Here is a 22591-nt window from a genome sequence, read left to right on the forward strand (position 1 = left end):
GATGGGCTGGAGTGAGCTTTGACATAGACTTCAGTAGTTGGAACCCAAGCACAGTACTGGGTAGAGCTTTGGATTCTTGCCCAGAAATAGCTAAGAAGAAGAAGAAGAAAAAAATTAAATTGAATCAGGTTGGGCAGATTGGATAGATCAGTCGGGTCTTTATCTGCCGTCATCTACTAGGTTACTATGTTTTAAATGTATTGGTTTGTGCTTAAATGTGGTCATATAAATGCACTAAACTGGGCAAAAGGAAAAGTCTTTTGATTTTTTCTTTAGCACTTTTAGCCTGATTTAAATATCAGCATTACAATTGTGAACTATTACAGTCCTATAGTCCAGCCCAAGAGTAAAATACTTTGATTACAGAGGAGGCTTATGTGCACAATAAATTTTCTCATTTCTACATAAATTCTGCTCTTTTAATTGACTTCAGAAATTTCCAATAGATTATGGAAATATTGATTTTTACTAGTGATAACTCATCTTTTCTGACAACATAATCCATGAACTATGATATATGACTAGGGATCAAAAAACACCAAAATATTAAAGTATAATTCACAGCACAGCTATATGCATAAATTAACACAGATAGAACCCATTAACGGAACTATTTGGATGTCCTTTTAAAATATTTGGACACAAAACCTAATAAAATGATGCACTTTAACAGCTAAAAAATACTCAAAAATTCAACCTTACATTATTGCAATAAGTATATCTGGCTCTTTCGTCACATCTGTTTTCTTAGTGGACGAGTGGCCTAGTGGATACAGCAGCTACCTCAGCACCCTGAGCTTGTGAGTTCAATTCCCACTGCAGTTCCTTGTGATTCTGGGCAAGTCACTTAACACTTTGTTGCCCCAGGTACAAAATAAGTACCTGTCTAAAATATGTAAACCGCTTTAATTGTGTAAACCAGTGTTTCTCAACACGCGGTACATATACCCTTAGGGGTACATGAACTGTTTGTTGGGAGTACGCACTGCCACAGATATTGCCTGCCTGCCTGCCCGTCCGCCTCTGCCTAAGCTGCATCCGCCGCTGGGGAATCCCTCCTTCCTGCCCGTCGCCCTCCGTCAAAGCCAACTCAACCCCAGCCCCCACTCCTCTCAGTTGGACCTGACCTCTCCCCAGTTCCCGATTCCCCCACCTACCAACTCCCCCCCCCCCCCCCCGCTGTATTTTAAAAACTTCGGGCAGTCAGCAGCGCAATGAAACCAGCCTCCCGTCATCCGCCTGCCCCATAAGTGTTCTTTCTGCAGCCTACACAGAACGCTGCAGAAAAAACACTTCCGGGGCACTGGCAGACGACAGGAGGTAGGCTTCTTTCCCGATTCCCCCACCTACCAGCTCCCTGCCGCTGTATTTTTAAAATTCTTCGGGCAGCCGGAGACGCAACGAAGCCAGCCTCCCATCGTCTGCCTGCCCTGGAAGTGTTCTTTCTGCAGTGTTCTGCCTATGCAGAACATTCCAGAAAGAATACTTCCGAGGCAGGCAAGCAGGCAGGCAGACGGCGGGAGGCTGGCTTCATTGTGCCTCCGGCAGCCCGAAGATTTTAAAATATAGCGGTGGGGAGCTGGTAGGCTCTTCTTCTGACATCACATCCTAGGCATGGGTCCAGGAAATGATGTCAGAGAAAGAGCCGATGCTGGTACGACAGCAGGTTGGGGGTTGCTGTTTGCCCAGGAACATTGTATAGGTATGGGGGAAGAGAAGCAGCATGCAAGCATGGCAGTGGGGGTGGCGGGGAAGGAGCGGGGGGGGGGGGCAGAGACTACACAACTGCCTCTGATGCAACTTCTGTTTCTACTTGAGCAGACTGTGGCAGAGGAAGCCGAAAGCAGAGCTTGAGAATCACTGCTGTGCTGGTGGCCGCTTTGTATTTTATAAGGGTGGAGGGCTTTGGAACAGGATGGGGAGAAGGGAAGGACATTTCGGTCCATGGGGAACCCCTAGAGCTGCTGATTTTTAAATGAAGGGAGAGATACTGGATGGGAGCGCTTATGATGGATCCAGGAGTGTTGGGGGCAGAGGGAAGAAAGGAGGAAGGACAAATGCTGGATGGGAGGGCAAAATCAGGGGGTAGGGACAAGGAAGAGAGGAATTGGGAGCCCTCTCCTTAATATCTGCCCTAGGACCCAGGGTGTCTAACACTGGCCCTGAATTCCTCAATAAATATATGACCCCCAAATATCCCATGTTATGTAGAATCTACTTCCTTCTGGAACAGTAATTGTTCATAGATTTGCCTGACATGATTTATTAATAAAATATAGCTAATAACACTTCAATACCGGAAGCTGTTTTTTTCTGTACTAATCAAAAATATTCAGGCATTTAAGTATACTGTATTTACTTTCTTCATATGATTACAATGGGAAATATTCTCTGAAAGCATAAAGCGCTTATAACAGGAAAGAGGAGTTTTAAGGAAGGGTGAAACTAGCTCTGATTTGGTTGTTTACTATCAATCAGACCGTTGCTTGGCAGGGAGTGGATGACTATGAGCCTGAACAAGCTGAAAAGGGGCAGGGACCAAAGTGGAGGCAGCATTCTTCCTATTTAAAGCTGCATCACTTTAAAAAAAACTTTCTGTTTGCACACTTTTGTCCTGGAGTTGGTGCTGAAAAGAAAGGAGGAACCGCTGGCTTAATGGTGCTAGAAGAACCCTGACTTTCCACGTTCCGTTCTGCAAGTGGACCCGCATGTCTCATAATTAGACATGATTCCGTTACACACAAGGAATGTTATAATTTGTCTAGTTCTAACAGGGCAACTTCTTACATTAAAAGGACAAGAGGAAGAAAGTGGTAAGTAGTTCTCCCCGATTTTAATTTGCACCTTATCAAGCTGGGACCTTAGACTGTTGAAAGGTTCTTAAGAGTTTAGTTGTTTAAAAGGCTGGCAGCAGAAGTGTTCTACTGTGATTTAACAGATCAGAAGACAAAAAAAAAAAAAAAAAAGAAAAGCCCAGACTAGAGGCGTAGGCTTTGCAAGGTTCAGAAGTTCCTAGCATTTCTTTCTTACTCTTTCCTCTCTGAGCAGGGCAGAAGTCACTCCCAGCCTCCCCCCCCCCCCCCTTTGTATATGTATCTTAATCATGGTCATGATAAAATACTGTAAAAGCAAGCTCCTGAGATGGAACAGACCTATAATTGCAGCAAGAAATAACCTATTTCAACTAAACAGTAAAGCTGCCGAGCCCCTAGTCTGTGTGAAAGAGCTTGTGCAAGAAACCGAGTAGGATTACAGGGTGGAGCCTTTTTTTTTTTTTTTTTTTTTTTACACAATATGTTCTGAAATATGGGTTGCGTTTAGTTTTTTCAGTCATGACATTAACTTTTTAGACTAGTTTTTATTTTATTTTGTTTTGCCTGGAGATCGGGCTGGGTGCACTACTTGGTTTATTTTATAGTGACAGCTGGGGCTGATTGATCCCAGACTCCTTGCTCGTCCCCTGGGATTTTCGCAGCCTCCCCTTGTGAGACGTGGTTATCTGGAGGAGGGTAGCAATTGTGCACATCTATATGTTCTGAAGGCAGGAAGTTTGCATGCCACTTATATGATTCCCTGCAGCCTCTTTAAGCACTTCTTCCGAGTCGTTTTGAGAAGTGCTCTACTGCTAATGTAACTAAATACAGTTGGTTAAGAACAATTTTAACTATACCCTGATTATCTTTCAAGCTTCATTGCACAAGAAAATACATTATAATTTACAGATTATCATGAGGTTTGGTATAATTTTAGCTTGCGCTGCATATTGATTTGCATACTTTAGTGTAAAAGCATGCAGCAAAAAACATTGCTTTAAGAACCTGTCATGTCTTCTAGAAAGCTTAGTTTTAAACGTTTTCTTGTTGAACTTTTAAACTTCAGGCATGAACTGACAAAAGACCCATAAGAACTAGTTGGAAATCGTTACTGCCACCAGTGTGGCTTTGTCTTAATAAAAACATTCTGTTGGGGACCATTTTTCTCGAGAGAAATTCTTCTCCCATAAAAATGAACAGGATCGCATTTCTCTTAATTAGTTTATAGCCAGCCTTTAAGCAGAAAATGTTCTTTACAAAGACATTGGGCAGTGTGGACAATAGAATTGATTCTAAGAGAGGCAACTCATCACTGTCTTACCAGATGTGTGCATTGGATTTAACTGACGTGATGTTTCCTAAGTGTCAGCCCTCTAGTGGTTGGCTACTGCCTGTTAAATGTGTTAGTGACTCAATTTTTCATTGTCGCCCTCCAAACAGGGGTCTCAAAGTCCCTCCTTGAAGGCCGCAATCCAGTCGGGTTTTCAGGATTTCCCCAATGAATATGCATGAGATCTATGTGCATGCACTGCTTACAATGCATATTCATTGGGGAAATCCTGAAAACCTGACTGGATTGCGGCCTTCAAGGAGGGACTTTGAGATCCCTGCTCCATAATGTATCGTTCCATTATGGAGATGGTGGGAAAATCTCAGCTATTAGAACTAATCAGTTGCTTTTCTCTTTCATATATACAGTGCTCCCCCGCAAATTCACGGTCGGCAGTTCGCGGTCCCGGTCATTTGTGATATTTTCTGACTGGGCAGGAGAGGGCAGCCGGAGTGCCGGCGAGTGAAGGAAATCGCTTGCTGTATGCTCCGACTGCCTCTTCCTGTACTAAAGTCGGGCCTTACCAATCAGGAGCTGCGGGTCAAAGCAGCTCCTAATTGGTGAGACCCGACTTTAGTACAGGAAGAGGCGGTCGGAGCATATAGCGAGTGATTTCCATCACTCGCCGGTGCTCTGGCTGCCCTCTCCTGCCTCTCCAGCTGCTCTCTCTTGTCTTCCCCGGCCTAAAAACAGTATTCACGGTTTTTCAAAATTCGCAGGGGTTCCTGGAACATAACCCCCGTAAATTTTGGGGGAGTACTGTATAGCCTGGAATAAACTCCTTATTAGATGTTAAAACATTTAGGGCTCCTTTTACTAAGCTGTGATAGCAGTTTTAGCCCACGCTTAGTGCGTGCCGCAATGCCGCTCACGCTAGGCGCTAACGCCTCCATTGAGCTGGCGTTAGTTTTTGGCGTGTAGTGCACGGGGTAATGTAGCGTGCTCTAAAAACGCTGGTGCACTTTAGTAAAAGGAGCCCTTAGGTGGTTTGAAATTAAATAGAAGAAATATCAACCAGGATACGTAGAACGCCCACCTCTTTCTCTTGGGGGAACTTCTCATGCTCTATTTCACAAATTTTTTATAAGGCTTACTCTTTTTTTTTTTTTTTTTTTTGACAAAGAAGATATGAGGCCTCCTTTGAGGCTGAGTCATTCAATAACGCAATTTAATTGGCAGGCTGCAAATACAAAGAATGAACACAGCTTGGTGCTGCGCTCAAGCTTTTTCTTGGTTGGTGAACACAAGAGACCTAAAGTAATTCACAGTTTTCATGCACTAGGCTTTCTTATTTTATACTTTGCTATTCAAGCTATCTATATTTATTTACTGTAATCATTTCTTTTGAAGCAAATAGTGTTTCGCTGTGACTTATAATGCACAATGGCTAGTGATTCAAATTTTTGATTAAAAGAAACACTTGGGTTTTAAGCTGGCTCTTTCATTTCTTCTGTTGTGGTTTGATTTTTTTTTTTTTTATGATTTATTTTTTTTTTTTCTAGCCCAACATACTTTTAATAGTCTTGTTTTAGGACTGGAAGCATTCCTCTGGCTTCCATAAATGTCATTACTTCCTCCGTTTTACTGCCACATCATTTCTGAACCATACTGGCCCTTATCTTTCATTTTTCTTCTGTTAAGGGACTAAATTTTAGCAGGAATGAGTTGCCTCACTAGGGAGTTAATTCAGCACTGCTCCAATATACAAATTTGAGTTAAGGTCAAAAGGATTATAACCTAGAGCAGGGGTAGGCAATTCCGGTCCTCAAGAGCCGGAGCCAAGTAAGGTTTTCAGGATATCCACAATAAATATGTATGAGATGGATTTGCATGCACTGCCTCCTTGAGATGCAAATCTATCACATGCATATTTATTGTGGATATCCTGAAAACCTGACCTGGCTCCGGCTCTTGAGGACTGGAATTGCCTACTCCTGACCTAGAGGTACTATCTAAAACAGTGGGTCCCTCCCAACCTTGTCCTGAAGGACCACCAGGCCAATCGGGTTTTCAGGCTAGCCCTAATGAATATGCATGGAGCAGATTTGCATGCCTGTCACTTCCATTATATGCAAATCTCTCTCATGCATTTTCATTAGGGCTAGCCTGAAAACCCGATTGGCCTGGTGGTCCTCCAGGACAGGGTTGGGAACCACTGATCTAAAACAAAATATATTGAAACCTATGTCCTAGTAATCCTAAACTTATTTATAATGTGGGATTTTGGAAATCTGTTTTTAAAAACATCTAAGTCTTACATCCCTCACACAAAAAGTTATTGGACATCAGTAAAGCTAGCCAAGTGTTGGGTCAGGGTGGGCAACTGTTACTGGACTTGTAATTCCCAGCACATATGATATTTGAACGTGGATCTTTCAGTGAGTACTAGGATTCAGAATGGATTCAGAATGTGGGTGAAAACGGAATATTCATAAAAATTTTGGGCATAAATTTAGAAGATAGTGAAACAGGCGTATTCTCTTAAAATTCAAGGGAGGTTCTTATAACATTTTGGTTTAACAATGATTATGTTGTAGACATGATTCACTTCATAGCTGCTGAGTGTGTTTGTGGGGGCGACAAGATTCCCCAGGCCCGACCTCCAAGGGGAGCCAGCCAGCAGTGACAATAGAACTCTGCTGATCTCCTACTGTGCCGTTAGCATGGGTCCTTCTTCTTCCTGCTATTTCCTTTCCCGCTTATGTGGAAACAGGAAGTTTTTCACACAGTAGAGGACAGGAAGAAGGAGGACCCATGGCTGGTGGTAGAACAAACTTAACATGAAAATCCAACATGGGGGTTATGGGAGCAGCAGTGACTGCTGTGGAGATGGCAGTTGGGGGGGCCTCTTAAGATTGTTTGCCCCTGGCCCAGCATTGTCTCTTGACAGCCCTGATTCACTTCTCCTGAAGCAGCCATTGCAGCGAAACATGTTGAACATATGTTACTCATTTCATGTTTGGAATGTTTAAACACGGGATAAGGAAGAGTGCTCCCAGGGTTGGTATGTTAACCATTAAGCAGCCTTAGGGGCTCCCTGTAGCAAAGGGGCTGAGGGCAATTGCCCTGTTAACTCCTCTTGGGGATACACTCAAGGCAAGTTGATTATACAGTTAAACAAGATATAAGGAACTGTTTATACTTTTTTGAACTTATAGCCTCTAGAATGGAGCACAGTATTATAGGAAAAGTGAGGCATTATCTTCTCCATTATCCACTAGTTATGCCTTTCCATATGTACCCCAGTGTTACTCTGGCTCTGGTTGCTACTTTGCAAGGTATTAAAACAGAGTTACAGTCATAAGGCTGATGTTTGATTTGGTTTACATTAGTATCATGTATAGGTTGGGCTTACAAAAATTTTATTTTTGTCAATTTATTGATGTTTTGTTACTAGTTTGGTCTTTTATTGCAATGGATAGGCAGTTCCAAATGATGTAATTAAATAAAATACACTATGGTCATCTCAAGGTCTTTGTTTTGGTTGGCCCATGTCAGTATCTCATTTGCCATCATATACCAACTCTTTCCAAATCTCATCTGCTTCTGTGCTACAGTTTTAAGATGACCTAGTGCTGTTGGATCAGACTTACTATCAACTCATCTTGTACTTGTTGCAAGTGGTTGCTGCTCTAAGCTTCTTGCAGCCTTTTTTAGTTGCTGGACCATTGATTCCTTAATGTACATGAGCTCACTCATACAGTCCAATACTTGGATCTATAAGGTGACAGGCTGGTTCTCCAAGATTTTTCTAGTCTTTTTCCTCCTGCTTCTGGAACTTGCCCTTCTTTTGCTATAGATAGGTTTTGAGGCTCACGCCTAGCTTCTGTTGGTTCTCTTCCTGTTAACATCCCTTTAATATCCTGTAACTGGGATCCCAGCATGCAAACTTTACTGGTCAGCCTAATGGTTATCCTCGGTGCTTGAAACAATGCGTTAAACCTTGTGTAATACCTCCAATAACCTTTTAGCTTTGCTCTGAAAACTCTGTTTCAGCTTGTTGAATCTACCGCACTTCGGAATGGAGCTCTGCCTCTAACTGTTTTTTCTAACTGTCTTTGGCTAAATTCAGATTCTTCTTTTCCCCTCAGATGTTTTTCCATCTCCAGGCACTTGTTCTTCAGGCCTTGTTTGTCCTTCTGTAAATTTGCTTCTCCCGTTTTTCTTGCTCCATCAACTCTGGCTCTTTATCATGTGCATATGCATTTATTTCATGTCTCAAATTTCTGTCTCTTTACCCACCATTATCTTTAACTATCTTGCTATTTCTTTTGTACCTGAAGTTTGAGCTAATTAGCCATATTTTAATTATTTATTATGAATTTACTATACCATCTTTAACTGCAAAAGCTGATGAAGGCAGTGTACATTCCACTATTAGAAACCTGTCGGAGCACTTTAATTGATTTATCACAGCAACACTTCTCATTTCTTTGGAAGGGGGGAGGAGATGTTGGTATTTAGGGCACAAGGTCTCTGGCTTCCCAACATGAAGGCAGTAGTGATGAAGGGGAATACTTGGGTAAGAATGCTGCTGCTACCCACAATCCCTCGCTGATAGTATCCTCTGTTTTGTATATGCTGTGATCATCCAGTTCCAAGGCCAAAGAAACAAGAAAATAACTCCAAGACCCTTCAGTCTTGCACCCTCCCCTTAATTTCCGCCCCCCCCCTGCAAGATGAGAGAGTGTGGTGCAGTGGTTAAAGGTACAGCTTCAGTACCCTGAGGTTGTGGGTTCAAACCCACACTGCTCCTTGTGACCCTTGGCAAATCACTTAATCCCCCATTGCTCCAGGTACATTAGACAGAGTGTGAGCTTGCTGGGACAGGGAAAAATGCTTGAGTACCTGAACAAATTCATGTAAACCATTCTGAGTTCCCCTGGGAGAACAGTATAGAAAATTAAATAATTAAACTGAGTAGTCATTTGAGCTCAATCTCATCCCTCCCAGAATGAACTTTTTAAAAAACATATATATAATTATGTATCATACTTTTAACTAATAAACAGTTCAAAGCTTGGCTTGATGATTTGCCATCCTCTCCCAAGAAGATATTTCCATGGGTGATCAGTTAGTTTTCCAAATGGTTAAATTGGTCCTTTTTGTTCCAGTACATCTTTTATGATGCCTACTCTTGAACTTCATCAATGATGCTGCATCATTATCAGCAGCCCTATACAGCAACTTGTCGCAAAGACGAAGCAAGTCATCAACAAGACGAAGGGGAGGGTTGCCACCATCCTCAGCCCATTTCTCTCTCTATTTTTTTTTTTTTTTTTCTTGAGATGACCATGGGACTTCTGACCATTTTCACATGCATATTTTCTCCTTTTTGTGTTCCCTGCTACCGTGTTTTCTGATCCATGGCTGGATTCTATTTTAGAACGCGGCGGCAGGGAACACTCTGGCCACTCCTCTCCTCCTGCCCTCACTCACCAATCGCTGGAGAAGCGCAGGCCAAGCTTTCTCCCTACATGCGTCCTGGCCGCCCCGATTGCCCTCCGTGGCTGTATTTGGCGGCGGCGGAGGTGGCTCTCAGTCCTTCCTGCCAGGCGTTGCTGGAGGAGCATCTCTAATGTTCCCGCAGCGGACCTGGGGGGGGGGGGGGGGGGGGCTGACGTTGCGCCTTAGAGCCCGGGCACGAGCTAGCCATGGCTCTCGGCGTGGGCCCGAAGGCGGGTCGCTGAACGCAAGAAAGCGCCCCATGGCTGGAAGCTTTCGTCAGCCTGCTGAACGCAGGTACGGTGCACGACCCCCTTTGCTTCTCGCCTCGCTGTGAGGAGGGGGGAAGCTGCGGGCCTTTAAATGCTCTCCTGTTTCTCAGCCTGTGCGGTCACTGATCCAAGAGGTACTGCTGACTGGGGGGAGCAGGGAAGAAGGACCGGGAGAGCAGGGAACAGGTGCTGCTGACTGGGGGAGCAGGGAAGAGGGGCCAGGGGAGCAGGGAAGAGGTGTTGCTGGACCGGGGGGTGGGGGTAAAAATGGGTTTGGAGCTGGGACTGAAAATTTGGGGACATGTGAGGGAAGGAGGAGGCTTTACTAGCACCCGTTAATTTAACGGGCTAAAACACTAGTTCCTTATAAAACTATTTATTATAAGGATAAAACTGCTGATCATATGGATGAAGCCTAGCCTGAGCCTGAATGGAGACCTCTGGTGCTTGTGCCAAACTTGGGCCACTGCTGTCATCAAGGAAGGTGTTTTCAAAAACCCCCTGTTATGTGGAGGCTCCGCCTAGCTCCTGAGCATGCCAGCTGCACTTTAAGAAGTATGAGTTTTGCAATGTACATCTGAGGCTGATGTTTGGATCTAATGGCCGTTTAAGTGAGGTACTTTATAATTTACGATTTAAGTGTAAGGCGAAAGTTAACAGTTATGCTGAGACTAAAAGTTGTCTCATGCTGGGCCCAATGGCTATGTCTGTGATTGTGGAAGGCAAGAAGGAGGTGGAAAAAATACCTTGTCTGGATCCACTTTGGATGGTTCTCTAGCTGAGTCCAGTTTCCTACTCCCCTTCCTTGTCTCTAGCGAGAACTACTACCCTCTGGACTTTTAATGCTGGAAGATGAGCAGGAGTCACTTGCAGGGTCTAATATGAAATGTGAGGACTTGGTCATAGTGTGAAGAGCTTCATACAAAGAAGTTGTTAATTATAAAAGAGAATTGAGGGAGATTCCCTTAGTGAGTACTGTTTCTCTGGCAGAATGCAGAGAAGTAGGATTGAAGAGAGAGTAGAGTTTGTTTTGTCACCCAGAAAATATATTATCTGGAAGTCTGATTCAGCTTTGTGCTTTTTCTGAGGAAATTGTAGCAAAAATTTCATCCTTAGACAACCGCATAGATCAGGGGAACAAAGTGAAAGTTTCAGAATTCTGCCATTCAGTATTAAGGGGAATCTTATGCTGTAGGATAGATCTGAACTTCTTGAAAAATATGGTACTATACAATAATTAGTGCTTTTTAAATATTCTATAGAAAGATTGATAAGACTTTGGTGAGGCCTCATATAGAATATTGTGTACAATTCTGGAGGCTGCACCTTCAAAAAGATATAAAAAGGATGGAGTCAGTCCAGAGGAAGGCTACTAAAATGGTGCATGGTCTTCATCATAAGGCGTATGGGGACAGACTTAAAGATCTCAATCTGTATACTTTGGAGGAAAGGTGGGCGAGGGGGATATGATAGAGATGTTTAAATACCTATGTGTTGAGTCTCTTTCATTTGAAAGGAAACTCTGGAATGGGAGGGCATAGGATGAAGTTAAAAGGTGATAGGCTCCGGAGTAATCTAAGGAAATACTTTTTTGCAGAAAGGGTAGTAGATGCGTGGAACAGTCTCCCAGATGAGGTGGTGGAGACAGAGACTGTGTCTGAACTCAAAGACATATACACTGAATGGTGAGACCTTGGCTGAGACTGCAGCAGAACGGGATTTAGGGGTGATCATTAGTGGAGACATGAAAACTGCCAATCAAGCAGAGATGGCTACATCCAAGGCTAGACAAATGCTGGGTTGTATCCGTAGAAGTTTTGTAAGCCGGAGGTCATAATGCCACTGTACAGAACCTTAGTGAGACCTCACCTGGAGTACTGTGTACAATTCTGGAGGCCACACTACCGCAAGGACGTGCTGAGAGTGGAGTCGGTTCAGCGAATGGCCACCAGGATGGTCTTGCGGTTCAAGGATCTCTCGTACGAGGAAAGGCTGAACAAATTGCGGCTATACTCTCTTGAAGAACATAGGGAGAGGGGAGACATGATTGAGACATGTAAGTATGTCACCGGTCGTATCAAGGTGGAGGATGATTTTTTCTTTCTCATAGGTCCCTCGACCACAAGAGGGCATACGCTTAAACTCAGAGGCGGGAAGTTTCATGGCGACACCAGGAAGTACTTCTTCACAGAAAGAGTGGTCGACCATTGGAATGAGCTCCCAGCACAGGTGATCGCGGCCAGCAGTATGCAAGATTTCAAGAAAAAGTGGGATGCCCATGTCGGATCTCTACGAGGGTAATGCAAAGGGGATACCTTAGGAGGGTGGATGGGGGGTGGTTAATAGAGTGGGCAGACTTGATGGGCTATGGCCCTTTTCTGCTGTCATTTTCTTTGCTTCTATGTTTCTAAGAGGGCCTGGGATAGGCAGGTAGGATCTGTCAGAGAGAGAAAGAGATAATAGTTACTGCAGATGGAAAGACTAGATAGGCCATTTGGCCTTTATCTGCCATCATGTTTCTATGTCTCTATTTGGAAATGTTTGAAACATACAGCAAAGATGTTGTGGGACTCCAATCTGAGTCCCTTCTTTCCAAAAACCAAATACTGTGGGGAAGCAGGAAGAAGCAAAGTGAAATGGATCAATTGGTGTTACAGGATAAACTAAACTTGATGGATTTACCCGAGATATCCATTAAAGAGACTGAACAGAGTTATTTTGATTGCTCATTTCTTAACTCCATTGATAGAAATATGGTTTTGCAGTTATTTTTCAGATATAGAGAGGTTCCTTTCTATGATCAAATGTTTGCCCTGATGTTTGTTTGTTTTTTTTGGTTTGTTTTTTTAATAAATACCCAAGCAAATCGCAGTTTCTTTTGTTGAAACCTCTTCCACTTGTGCTTTTGTCAGATGTAGCTTTCTTAGCTTCTTTTATTTTCATTTGGTATTTCTTTCAGTGCTACTCAAAAGGGTCCAGAGAAGAGCAACTGAAATGGTTAAGGGGCTGGAAGAGTTGCCGTACAGTGAGATTAGAGAAACTGGGCCTCTTCTCCATTGAAAAGAGAAGACTGAGATGGGACATGATCAAAACATTCAAGATAATGAAGGGCATAGACTTAGTAGATAAAGACAGCTTGTTCACCCTCTCCAAGGTAGAGAGAACGAGCGGGCACTCTCTAAAGTTAAAAGGGGATAGATTCCATACAAACGTAAGGACGTTCTTTTTCACCCAAAGAGTGGTAGAAAACTGGAATGTCCTTCTGGAGGCTGTTATAGGGGAAAACACCCTCCAGGGATTCAAGACAAAAGTTAGACAAGTTCCTGCTGAGCCAGAACGTACGCAGGTAAGGCTAGTATCAGTTAGGGCACTGGCCTTTGACCTAAGGGCTGCCACTGGAGCGGACTGCTGAGCACGATGGTCTGACCCAGCAGCGGCAATTCTTATGTTCTTGAGGTGTGTTTTTGTTTTTATTTCACTAACCCCATTTCTTTTGCCATTATTTTCTCTGCCACTAGTTTGGAGAACCATATAGGTTTCCTTTTTCTCCTGTTTTTATTTATTTTCCTCACATAATCATTGGTAGCCATTTTTATTGCTCCTTTCAGCTTAGACCACTTTTTTTCCACTTCTCTTAAGTCTTTCCAACCTATCAGCTCTTTCTTCAGGTACTCCCCCTTTTTATTAAAGTCTGCCCATTTGAAATCTAGGACTTTGAGTATTGTGTGGCCACCCTCCACTTTAGCTGTTATATCAAACCAAACCATTTGATGATTGCTACTATTCAGGTGGGCTTCCACTCGGACATTAGAGACAGTTTCCTCATTTGTGAGCCCCAGATCCAGTTTCACTTTTCCCTCATTTGTCTAAGCAGATCCCCTTGAAGGGCATCCACTTGTATTTCTCTACTGTTTTCCAATCTGCATGTGGCAGGTTGCAATCGCCCAGCAACAGCATTTTCTTTCCTAACTTTTGGATATCTGCAACAAGATCTTTATCAATTTGTTGTGATTGAGTCGGGTCTTCTCTTTTCAAAGCGATCAATATCACTTCTTCCTTTCCCCAGGCCCCCTGCATTTCAGTCACTTGGATATTGGTCTTTACATAGAGAGCTACTCCTCCACCTTTTTGACCTTCTTTGTTCTTCCAATAAAGATTACAGCCTGATATGTTTGTTTCGACTGTCAGAAACTGGTTGAGTGGATGTTGACAGAGGATAGTAGTTGATGAAGATTGTTTTGAGGAAAGGGATGCTACCAGTGGTGTGCTGTTCTTTATAAACATTTTTGTAAGCAATATTGCTGAAGGGCTGTCTGAGATTTGCCCCTATACTGATGATACCAAAACCTGCAATAGCCACCACTAATGGTGTAGGTAACATGAGGAAGGACCTAGCGAAGCTTGAGGAATGGTCTGAAATTTGACTGCTAACATTTAATGATAAGAAATGCAAATAATGCATTTTGGCTGTAAAAAAAAAAGGGAACAGTACAGTTTAAGGAGTGAAGAACTTTTGTGCATGAAAGGGGAGCAGGACTTGGGTGTGATAGTATATGATGATCTTAAGGTGGCCAAACAGGTTGAAAAGGCAACAGCAAAAGTTAGAAGGATGCTTGGGTGCATAGGGAGAGGAATGACCAGTAGGAAAATATAGGTATTGATGCCCCGGGTGAGACCTTATTTAGAATATTGTGTACAATTCTGGAGACTGCACCTTCAAAATGATATAAATAGGATAGAGTTGGTCCAGAGAGAGGTTGCTAAAATGGTTGGTGGACTTGTCATAAGGCATATGGGGACAGACTTAACTATTTCATTATATATAATTTGGAGGAAAGGAGGGAGAAGGAGATATGAGAGAGACGTTTAAATGTACATGAGGTGAATCTTTCAGTTTAAAGGAAACTCTGGAATGGGGGGGGGGGGAGCATAGGATGAAGGTGAAAGAGGACAGATTCTGAAGAAACCTCGGAACATACTTTTTCATCGTGGATGCTTGGAATGACCTTCTGGTGGATGTGCTGGAGACAAAAAGTGTATCTGAATTCAAGAAAGCATGGGACAAGAACGTTGGATCTCTAGGGGAGAGGAAGGAATGGTTAGGCAGACTAGATAGTCCATATGATCTTTCTCTGCTTTCATGTTTCTCTATTTCTGTGTTTCTAAGACTGCTTAAGTCGTATTTCTGAGTAATTTTTTTCCCTTTATGGAGACTTCCCATAAAAGTTACCTCTCTGCCTAATGGGTTTTACAAACCTTTTTCTTAGCTGAAGTATTTTTCTATCAGATTCCACAGCTGGAAATGTCACTGATAATGGAAAGATTTACATCACATTTCTCTTACTTCAGACAATCCTTTCCTTATGATTTGCTCCCCCTTATTGAAACATTCTCAGTGGAATATATTTCCCTGTCAAGGGATCATGATGCAAGTTTTAAAGAGAAAATTACTTAAATCAATGCTTTTGTTAAATTTTTGTATATACAACATTAAGCACACAAGACTGGAGGGATGATTTACTTTTTAAAACTTGAAACTCAAGATCTTTTCTTACTGACACAGATAATTTGAACCCCCCCCCCCAAAAAAAAACAAACCCACCCAGTTTGAGGTTGGCCCCCATAAGCAGATTTAAAGCCATTTTCTAACTGAATATCTTAGGTTAGTTCTGGGCGAATTCTGTATAGTATTTTTGAAAATTCAGCAAAAGTGTGCATAGTTTGCTTTTAATGTTTTTACACAGAATTTCCTCATAAGGCCTGAAATTCCCTCTTCATTTTCCCGCCTCAGGCTCCAGCCTCCTCAGTTCCATCTGGCTCTCCATTTTGCAGTTTTTTACCTTCGAACTGCCAGAAAGACCTGTAAATTCTGCCCCCAAAGTCTTCTCAAACAGAATATGCCAGCTGGATAGTGCAGGAATGCTCACTCTCCTCCCTCTCTGCAGAAATATTTTTTTAAATATAGCTAATGCAGATGTCAGAGGTTTAAAAATCACTGACCATGGTGGGCTGAACAGTGGCATAGTAAGGGGGGGAGGGGCAAGGGGTGAGTGGGGACATCCGCACTTGGCACCATGTTGGTGGGGGTGCCAGTACCCCTCCTCCTCTCTGCCCCCCTGCCTCTTCCCATTCCTTCCCTCCACTTGTGCGCCCTACCCTTCTCTTTCCCCATACCTCTAGCTGAAGTTGTTTGCGGCAGTCAACAATGTGCTCTTTGCAACCCCATCGGCTCTCCCACTGATGTCTCGTCCAGGTGCTGCACATAGGGAGTGACGTCCGAAGGATTGCCGACGGGGTTCTGATGAGCAAGCTGTTGACCACCGTGCGCAACAACTTAAGAACATAAGAACATAAGTAGTTGCCTCCGCTGAGACAGACCATAGGTCCATCCTGCTCAGCGGTCTGCACCCGCGGCGGCCCATCAGGCCCATTGCCTGAGCAATGGTCTATACCTATCTATACCCCCCAATCCCTTTTTCTTCCAGGAATCTATCCAAACCTTCTTTGAAACCATTTAATGTTTTCTTGTCTACAACAGCCTCTGGAAGCGCGTTCCATGTATCCACCACCCTCTGAGTGAAAAAGAACTTCCTAGCGTTTGTTCTAAACCTGTCCCCTTTCAATTTCTCCGAGTGCCCCCTTGTACTTGTGGCGCCCCTTAATTTGAAAAATCTGCCCCTGTCTATTTTTTCTATGCCCTTCAGGATCTTGAAGGTTTCTATCATGTCTCCTCTAAGTCTTCGCTTCTCCAGGGAGAAAAGTCCCAACTGCTTCAATCTGTCGGTATATGGGAGATTTTCCATTCCCTTTATCAGTTTGGTTGCTCTTCTTTGTACTCCCTCAAGTACCGCCATGTCTGTCTTGAGGTACGGCGACCAGTACTGGACACAGTACTCCAGATGTGGCCGTACCATTGCACGATACAGCGGCATGATGACTTCCTTCGTCCTGGTCGTAATACCCTTCTTAATGATACCCAGCATTCTGTTTGCTTTCCTAGAGGCTGTGGCGCATTGCGCCGATGCCTTCAGTGTTGCGTCTACCATCACTCCCAGGTCTCTCTCCAACTTCAACTGGAGGAGAATGTTGCGCAGTGGTTAGAGCTAGAGCTACGGTCTCGACACCCTGAGGTTGTGGGTTAAATCTCGTGCTGCTCTTTGTGACCCTGGGCAAGTCACTTAATCCTCCACTGCCCCAGGTACATTAGATTGCGAGTCCACCAGGACAGATAGGGAAAATGCTTAAAGTACCTGTAAACTGTTTTGAGTGTGGTTGTGAAACTACAAAAAGACAGTATACAAGTCCCCATCCCTTTCCCTAGAGGTACAAGGGAGGGGGGTGCACGGGTGACAGGGAAGGAGCAGTGGGGGGGGCGGAGATGAGGGTGGGGGAGGGGCCTCACTGTCCTGGGTGCTCTTTGCCTTCATTACACCACTGGGGTTGAATATTGACCCTTTTTTCCCCCTTGGATTCTATATATGACACCAAAAATTGGATGCTGATATTTGTGTGCCGATCCATTTTCAATTTGCATACACATCTTGATACATGCTATTCTATAACAATGTGCATCTAAATCCCATAGCGTGCAACCATAAAGGGGGTGTGGCAATGAGGGATGCATGGGAGGGTCTGGGTAGTTCTAAATTTTGCACGCAGCGTTGTGGAATACTGGAGACGTGTACTGAAGTTTGCATGTTGGGAATTACACCTGGTTTCAGCACTGAAATCAGCACTCGGGGCCAGATTCTACATTGAGGATGCCTAGCAATGCTTAACACAAATCCATGTGCAACTCAAATTGTGTTTAATTAGCTTAAATACTTCCTTTTGATTCAAATCATCTTGGTTCTCTTCCATTTGCATTTTGTATCCTAGAAAGTACTTTTTCTGTTCCCCTTATATCTCATACACTCATTGTATGTATCTCGTTGTAAACATCTCTTACTCTCATTGTATGTAACTTGTTGTAAACCGCTTTGAACTTAGGGTATAGCGGTATATAAGAAATAAAATTATTATTATTATTTTTATTATTAAATGGTGTGGTAATTGACCATGCCATTGAAGCTAATTGAAATTTTTTTTTTTAAAATTAAGAGTTCCATGCGTCATCCAGCAACACCTAAGTCCAGGTGCCATCCAACCCCAACCTAAAAAGTAGGCATGGTTAGGGGCAGAGAATAGGTGTGGTAGACTTAAACCTGGCCTAATATAACAGCGGCTACCTCTAGAATGCCTAGTGGTGCCTAAGTCTGCTTGGGAGCCACTAGATATGATTCTATAAGCAGTGCCTAGTTATTGGTTGATTGACAACTGCACGGACTGGCGCCTAAAAGTTAGGCATGGTTAGGCGCCATTTATAGAATCTGGCCCTCTATGCTGTTCTATAATGGGCTTTATGATTGAGCGCAAATTTTTTTTTTCCCAGCACCAATATTTGAGTGCCATTTACTAAATCTAGCCCTTTGAATATAAATATTTAGATTATTGTGTACAATTCTGGAGGCCGTACCTTCAAAAAGATATAAAAAGGATGGAGTCGGTCCAGAGGAAGTCTACTAAAATGGTGCATGGTCTTTGTCATAAAGTGTATGGGGACCGACTTAGAGATCTCAATTTGTATACTTTGGAAGAAAGGCAGGAGAGGGGAGATATGATAGAGATGTTTAAATACCTACATGATGTAAATGTGCATGAGTCCTTTCTTTCATTTGAAAGGAAGCTCTAGAATGAGAGGGTATAGGATAAAGTTAAGAGTGGCTCAAGAGTAATCTAAGGAAATACTTTTTTACAGAAAGGGTAGTAGATGCGTGGAACAGTCTCCCAGTACAGGTGATAGACTGTGTCTGATTTCAAGAAAGCCTGGAATACGAACTTGGGATCTCTTAGAGAAAGGAGGAGATAGTGGTTACTGTGGATGGGCAGACTGGATGGGCCATTTAGCCTTTATCTGCCATCATGTTTCTATGCTTCTATGTTTCTATATGCTCAAGCTTAGTAAATTTTAAGAGGCCAATTCATGGGCAATAAATCTTTTGAAAATCAGGACCTTCCTTTTATCTTATTTTTTTTTCTGTCAAACTTCAAAGAGAAATGTGATGGACACCATGCAGATTTAAATGATGTTTCAATTAAACAGAGAAGGATAACTGAAATTCTAAACTTTGATATATGGGTTTCTATTTTCGGAATTATGTTGACTAAAATATATTAGTAATAGGGAGAAAATTTTAAATTCAAGTGCCTTGAAGGTATATATAATGTGGTGATCTCATACCTGACTATTTTGTATCCCGGGCCAAGCTCTTAAGTAACGTGCTGATATTTGGTAAGCTAGTTACAAAAATGCAAAACTGCAGTAGGTAAAGAGGACAAATCTTCCTATAATAATAAAGCCAAACAGCTGCTACAGTTTATTAAGGATTGCACTAGCTCCAGACAGATTAATTGGAAGCTATGTACATAAGCCCCTAAATTCTGTAATTTTATATGCACAATTTTACACCTAGGCGAATTTGTGAAGGGGTGCTAGCCAATTTAGTGCTTTAAGACGCCTATAGGAATATAATAAGTGTCTTAGCTTTTAGTGCATGCTAATCATTACAGGCCGCCGTCACTGCTGCCCCAGGGTGATTTTCCTCCTTAGGGTCATATTCTATATACTAGTCTTATAGCCCGTTACATTAACGGGTGCTAGAATATGTGTGTCTTTCTTTCTTTCTTTCTTTCTTTCTCTTTCTCTCCTTAGCCGCTTTCTGTATTTCTGTCTTTCTTTCTTTCTGTCTTTCTTTTTCCTTGGCTGTCCACCATCACCCCTTGCCTGCTTCCCCTGTCCATTCTCCCTTCCTTTTACCTCCCCTGTGTCAGCCACCACCCCTTCACTGCTCTCCTTATCCAGCAGCAGCCCTTCTCCCTTTGTTTTACCTCCCCCCTGTCCAGCAGCACCTCTTTCCTGCTCCCCCTGTCCAGCAGTAGGCCTCCCTTCCTTTTTCTTCCCCCCCTCCTCCTTCTTATCCCTCTGATACACTTACCTGATCAGAGGTTCCCTCAGCCGACAGCTGCCTCAAGGCCCACCCACTTGCACCCATTGGGAAAGTTCCCTCTGTCGCATCCTGCACCCCTCCTGACACGACTTCCTTTTTCGGCCCACCCAGTTGCACCCATTGGGAAAGTTCCCTCTGTCGCATCCTGCACCCCTCCTCACACGACTTCCTTTTTCCGGCCTGACTGCTGCTGCCGAAAATAAATTTAAAGGTAGGACCGGGTGGGACGCTGGATCGGGGTGGTGGATTGAGAGCCTCTCTCGATCCCCGCCTGCATGTAAGGGAGCATGAGCCGGCAAGACCGCAAGAGAGGAGCCTGCACAGACCGAACAGCCTGGGCCCTGACCAGTGTTCCCTCTAAGGTGAGCGCATGAGCGATCGCTCACTATTTTCAATGGCGTCGCTCATACGCTTTCCCCTGTCGCTCACTCGAGGGGAGAGGAAGCAGCAGTGACGGCGGCCTGTATTTTAAAAAGTTAAAAGATGCAGCGGCGGCTCCTCAAGATCCCCGACTGCATCGGACTTCCGACACAGGTGGGGATTCGTGAGAGGAGCCGCTGCCACGTCTTTAGTGTCCTACCAAAGGGGGGCGGTCCGCCCTGTCGGAGAGGAAGTTCGGGCCAGCCAATCGCTGCCTGGCTGGGCGGAACTTCCTCTCCAACGGCAGAATTGACGTCGGGGGATTGCTGGTTGGCCCGGTGGGACACAGAGAGCTTGGGGCAGCCGCGGCGGTGGCTTTGGAGCCTGTTTCCCCCGATGGTGGCAGCAGTGGCTTTGTGGAGGGTAGGGAGAAAGAAAGGGGGCAGGCAGGGAGACAGAAGGGAAACAGAAAAAAAGAAAGGGGGCATCAAGAGGAAAAGAAAGAAAGAGAGGAAGAAAAAGTTAGGGGAGGGAATGAGGTCTGGAGGAGAGGAAGCATACAGGCTGAAAGAAGGGAAGAAAGATTGGATGCACAGTCAGAAGATGAAAGTGCAACCAGAGACTCATGAAATCACCAGACAAGGTAGGAAAATGATTTTATTTTAAATTTAGTGATCAAAATGTGTCTGAAATTATATATGCTGTCTATATTTTGCACTATGGCCCCCTTTTACTAAACCGCAATAGTGTTTTTTAGCACAGGGAGCCTGTGAGCGTCGAGAGCAGCGCTGGGCATTTAGCGCAGTTCCCTGCACTAAAAACTGCTATTGTGGTTTAATAAAAAGGATGGGGGGTATATTTGTCTATTTTTGTATGGTTGTTACTGAGGTGACAATGCATAGAGTCATCTGCCTTGACCTCTTTGAAAAAACCCAGAATAGGAATGATAATTAACATTTTCTCAGCGTATAGTGTGCTTTGTGTTTTTTAATTTTATTGTTGGTAGATCATTTTGACTTGGTCATTTTAAAGTAGCTCGCAAGCCCAAAAAGTTTGGGCACCTCTGAGCTAGAGCGTTGAAACTGTATTTCTATTTTATCTCCCCTTTTACAAAACTGTGGAGCGTTTTATAGCGCCAGCTGTGGTTGTAGCAGCTCTGATGCTCAGAATTCTATGAGCGTCAGGGCTGTTATCACTGTGGCTAAAATCCACACTACAGTTTGTAAAAGGGTGAGGGGTTAGTTTGTGATGACATATTCCATACTAGGCGAAGGTGTTTTCTGTGTTCTGTGTTCTGTGTGTTCGAAAAACATGGTTTTCTGTTAGGATTAACGGTGTAGGATTGATCTGTGCTGGTCTGGCTTATTTAGTTTTACAATGGGTGTATTGATGTACTGCTCACTGCAATATGTAAGATGCTGCCTTTTCCTAGGTACTCATGTGTGACTTGTGGTTTGTTACTAAAAATCATGTTTTTCTTACAGATGGGGGGGTGCCAAAAAATGATGGGTCCAGGGTATTACATAAGCTAGGTATGCCACTGTATGTAAAGATACCAGAAAGCTGGCGTACCAAAAACTTTAAGTAAATTGTTATTCTTCTAAGCTTTGAGTATTTAACCCTCCCACAATTTTACGGGCACTCGTTTCAAGTTTCAAGTTTGAGATTTTGATTTAAACGCAATATCAAATATTTTCAATGCATATAACAAAAATAAATTTGGGGAAATAAATAAAACCATTTGAACAATAAACATACAAACATAGCCATAGATGATTAAAATTACTTAAGGAGTACAAGGATAAACTACATTTGTTTAAAAATGCGTCCTCCGCGCCTGCTCATAAATTTGTGGAGTATGTAACTTGTCGCTCATGCATATTTTTTTTTTTTTGCACACACCTCATCAATCCTTAGAGGGAACATTGGCCCCGACCATCCGCTTCCCCTCCCCCTCCCCAGCTGGAAATCACCTTCAGAGGCGTGGAAGGAGTCAAGGTGGAAAAAAAAAAGTCGCTGCCGAGATGGTAATTGCAAGTGTTCTGGAGCCGGCAAGCCCGCTGCGAGTTTGTTTAACTTTCCAGCGGCTCTTCTCACGATCGCCGCCTGTGTTGGAAGCCTTCTCCGACGCAGGAGTGGCTCGTGAGAGGAGCCACTGCAGCGTCTTACATTAAAAAGAAACTTTGGCCAGTAGGGCCATATTGCGTGAGGTGGAGAGCAGGGAGGCTTGTCTGGCGCGCATGCGCACTCCTACCACCACAGCCCGACAGATCAGGGAAGCACGTGGTGAGAGTGCGCATGCGCGCTTAGCATTTTATTGTTATA

At 43.6% G+C, this 22591-nt stretch overlaps 1 protein-coding gene across 2 annotated transcripts in view; it reads left to right on the forward strand.

Moving 5' to 3' along the window:
- Nucleotides 1-2574: 2574 nt before the first annotated feature.
- The window catches only part of COL5A2 (collagen type V alpha 2 chain), a 306470-nt gene continuing 286453 nt past the window's right edge, over nt 2575-22591 (forward strand). Inside the window, exon 1 of one of the 2 annotated variants that reach the window (XM_033945794.1) lies at nt 2575-2813. In XM_033945794.1, coding sequence (XP_033801685.1) covers nt 2726-2813 — 88 coding nt within the window. In that variant the 5' untranslated portion in view covers nt 2575-2725. The remainder of the gene's footprint in view (nt 2814-22591) is intronic. The other variant, XM_033945795.1, reaches the window with a different exon arrangement.

The sequence above is a fragment of the Geotrypetes seraphini genome, chromosome 5 (genome assembly GCF_902459505.1).
Source record: "Geotrypetes seraphini chromosome 5, aGeoSer1.1, whole genome shotgun sequence".
In the NCBI taxonomy this organism is placed as follows: Eukaryota; Metazoa; Chordata; class Amphibia; order Gymnophiona; family Dermophiidae; genus Geotrypetes; species Geotrypetes seraphini.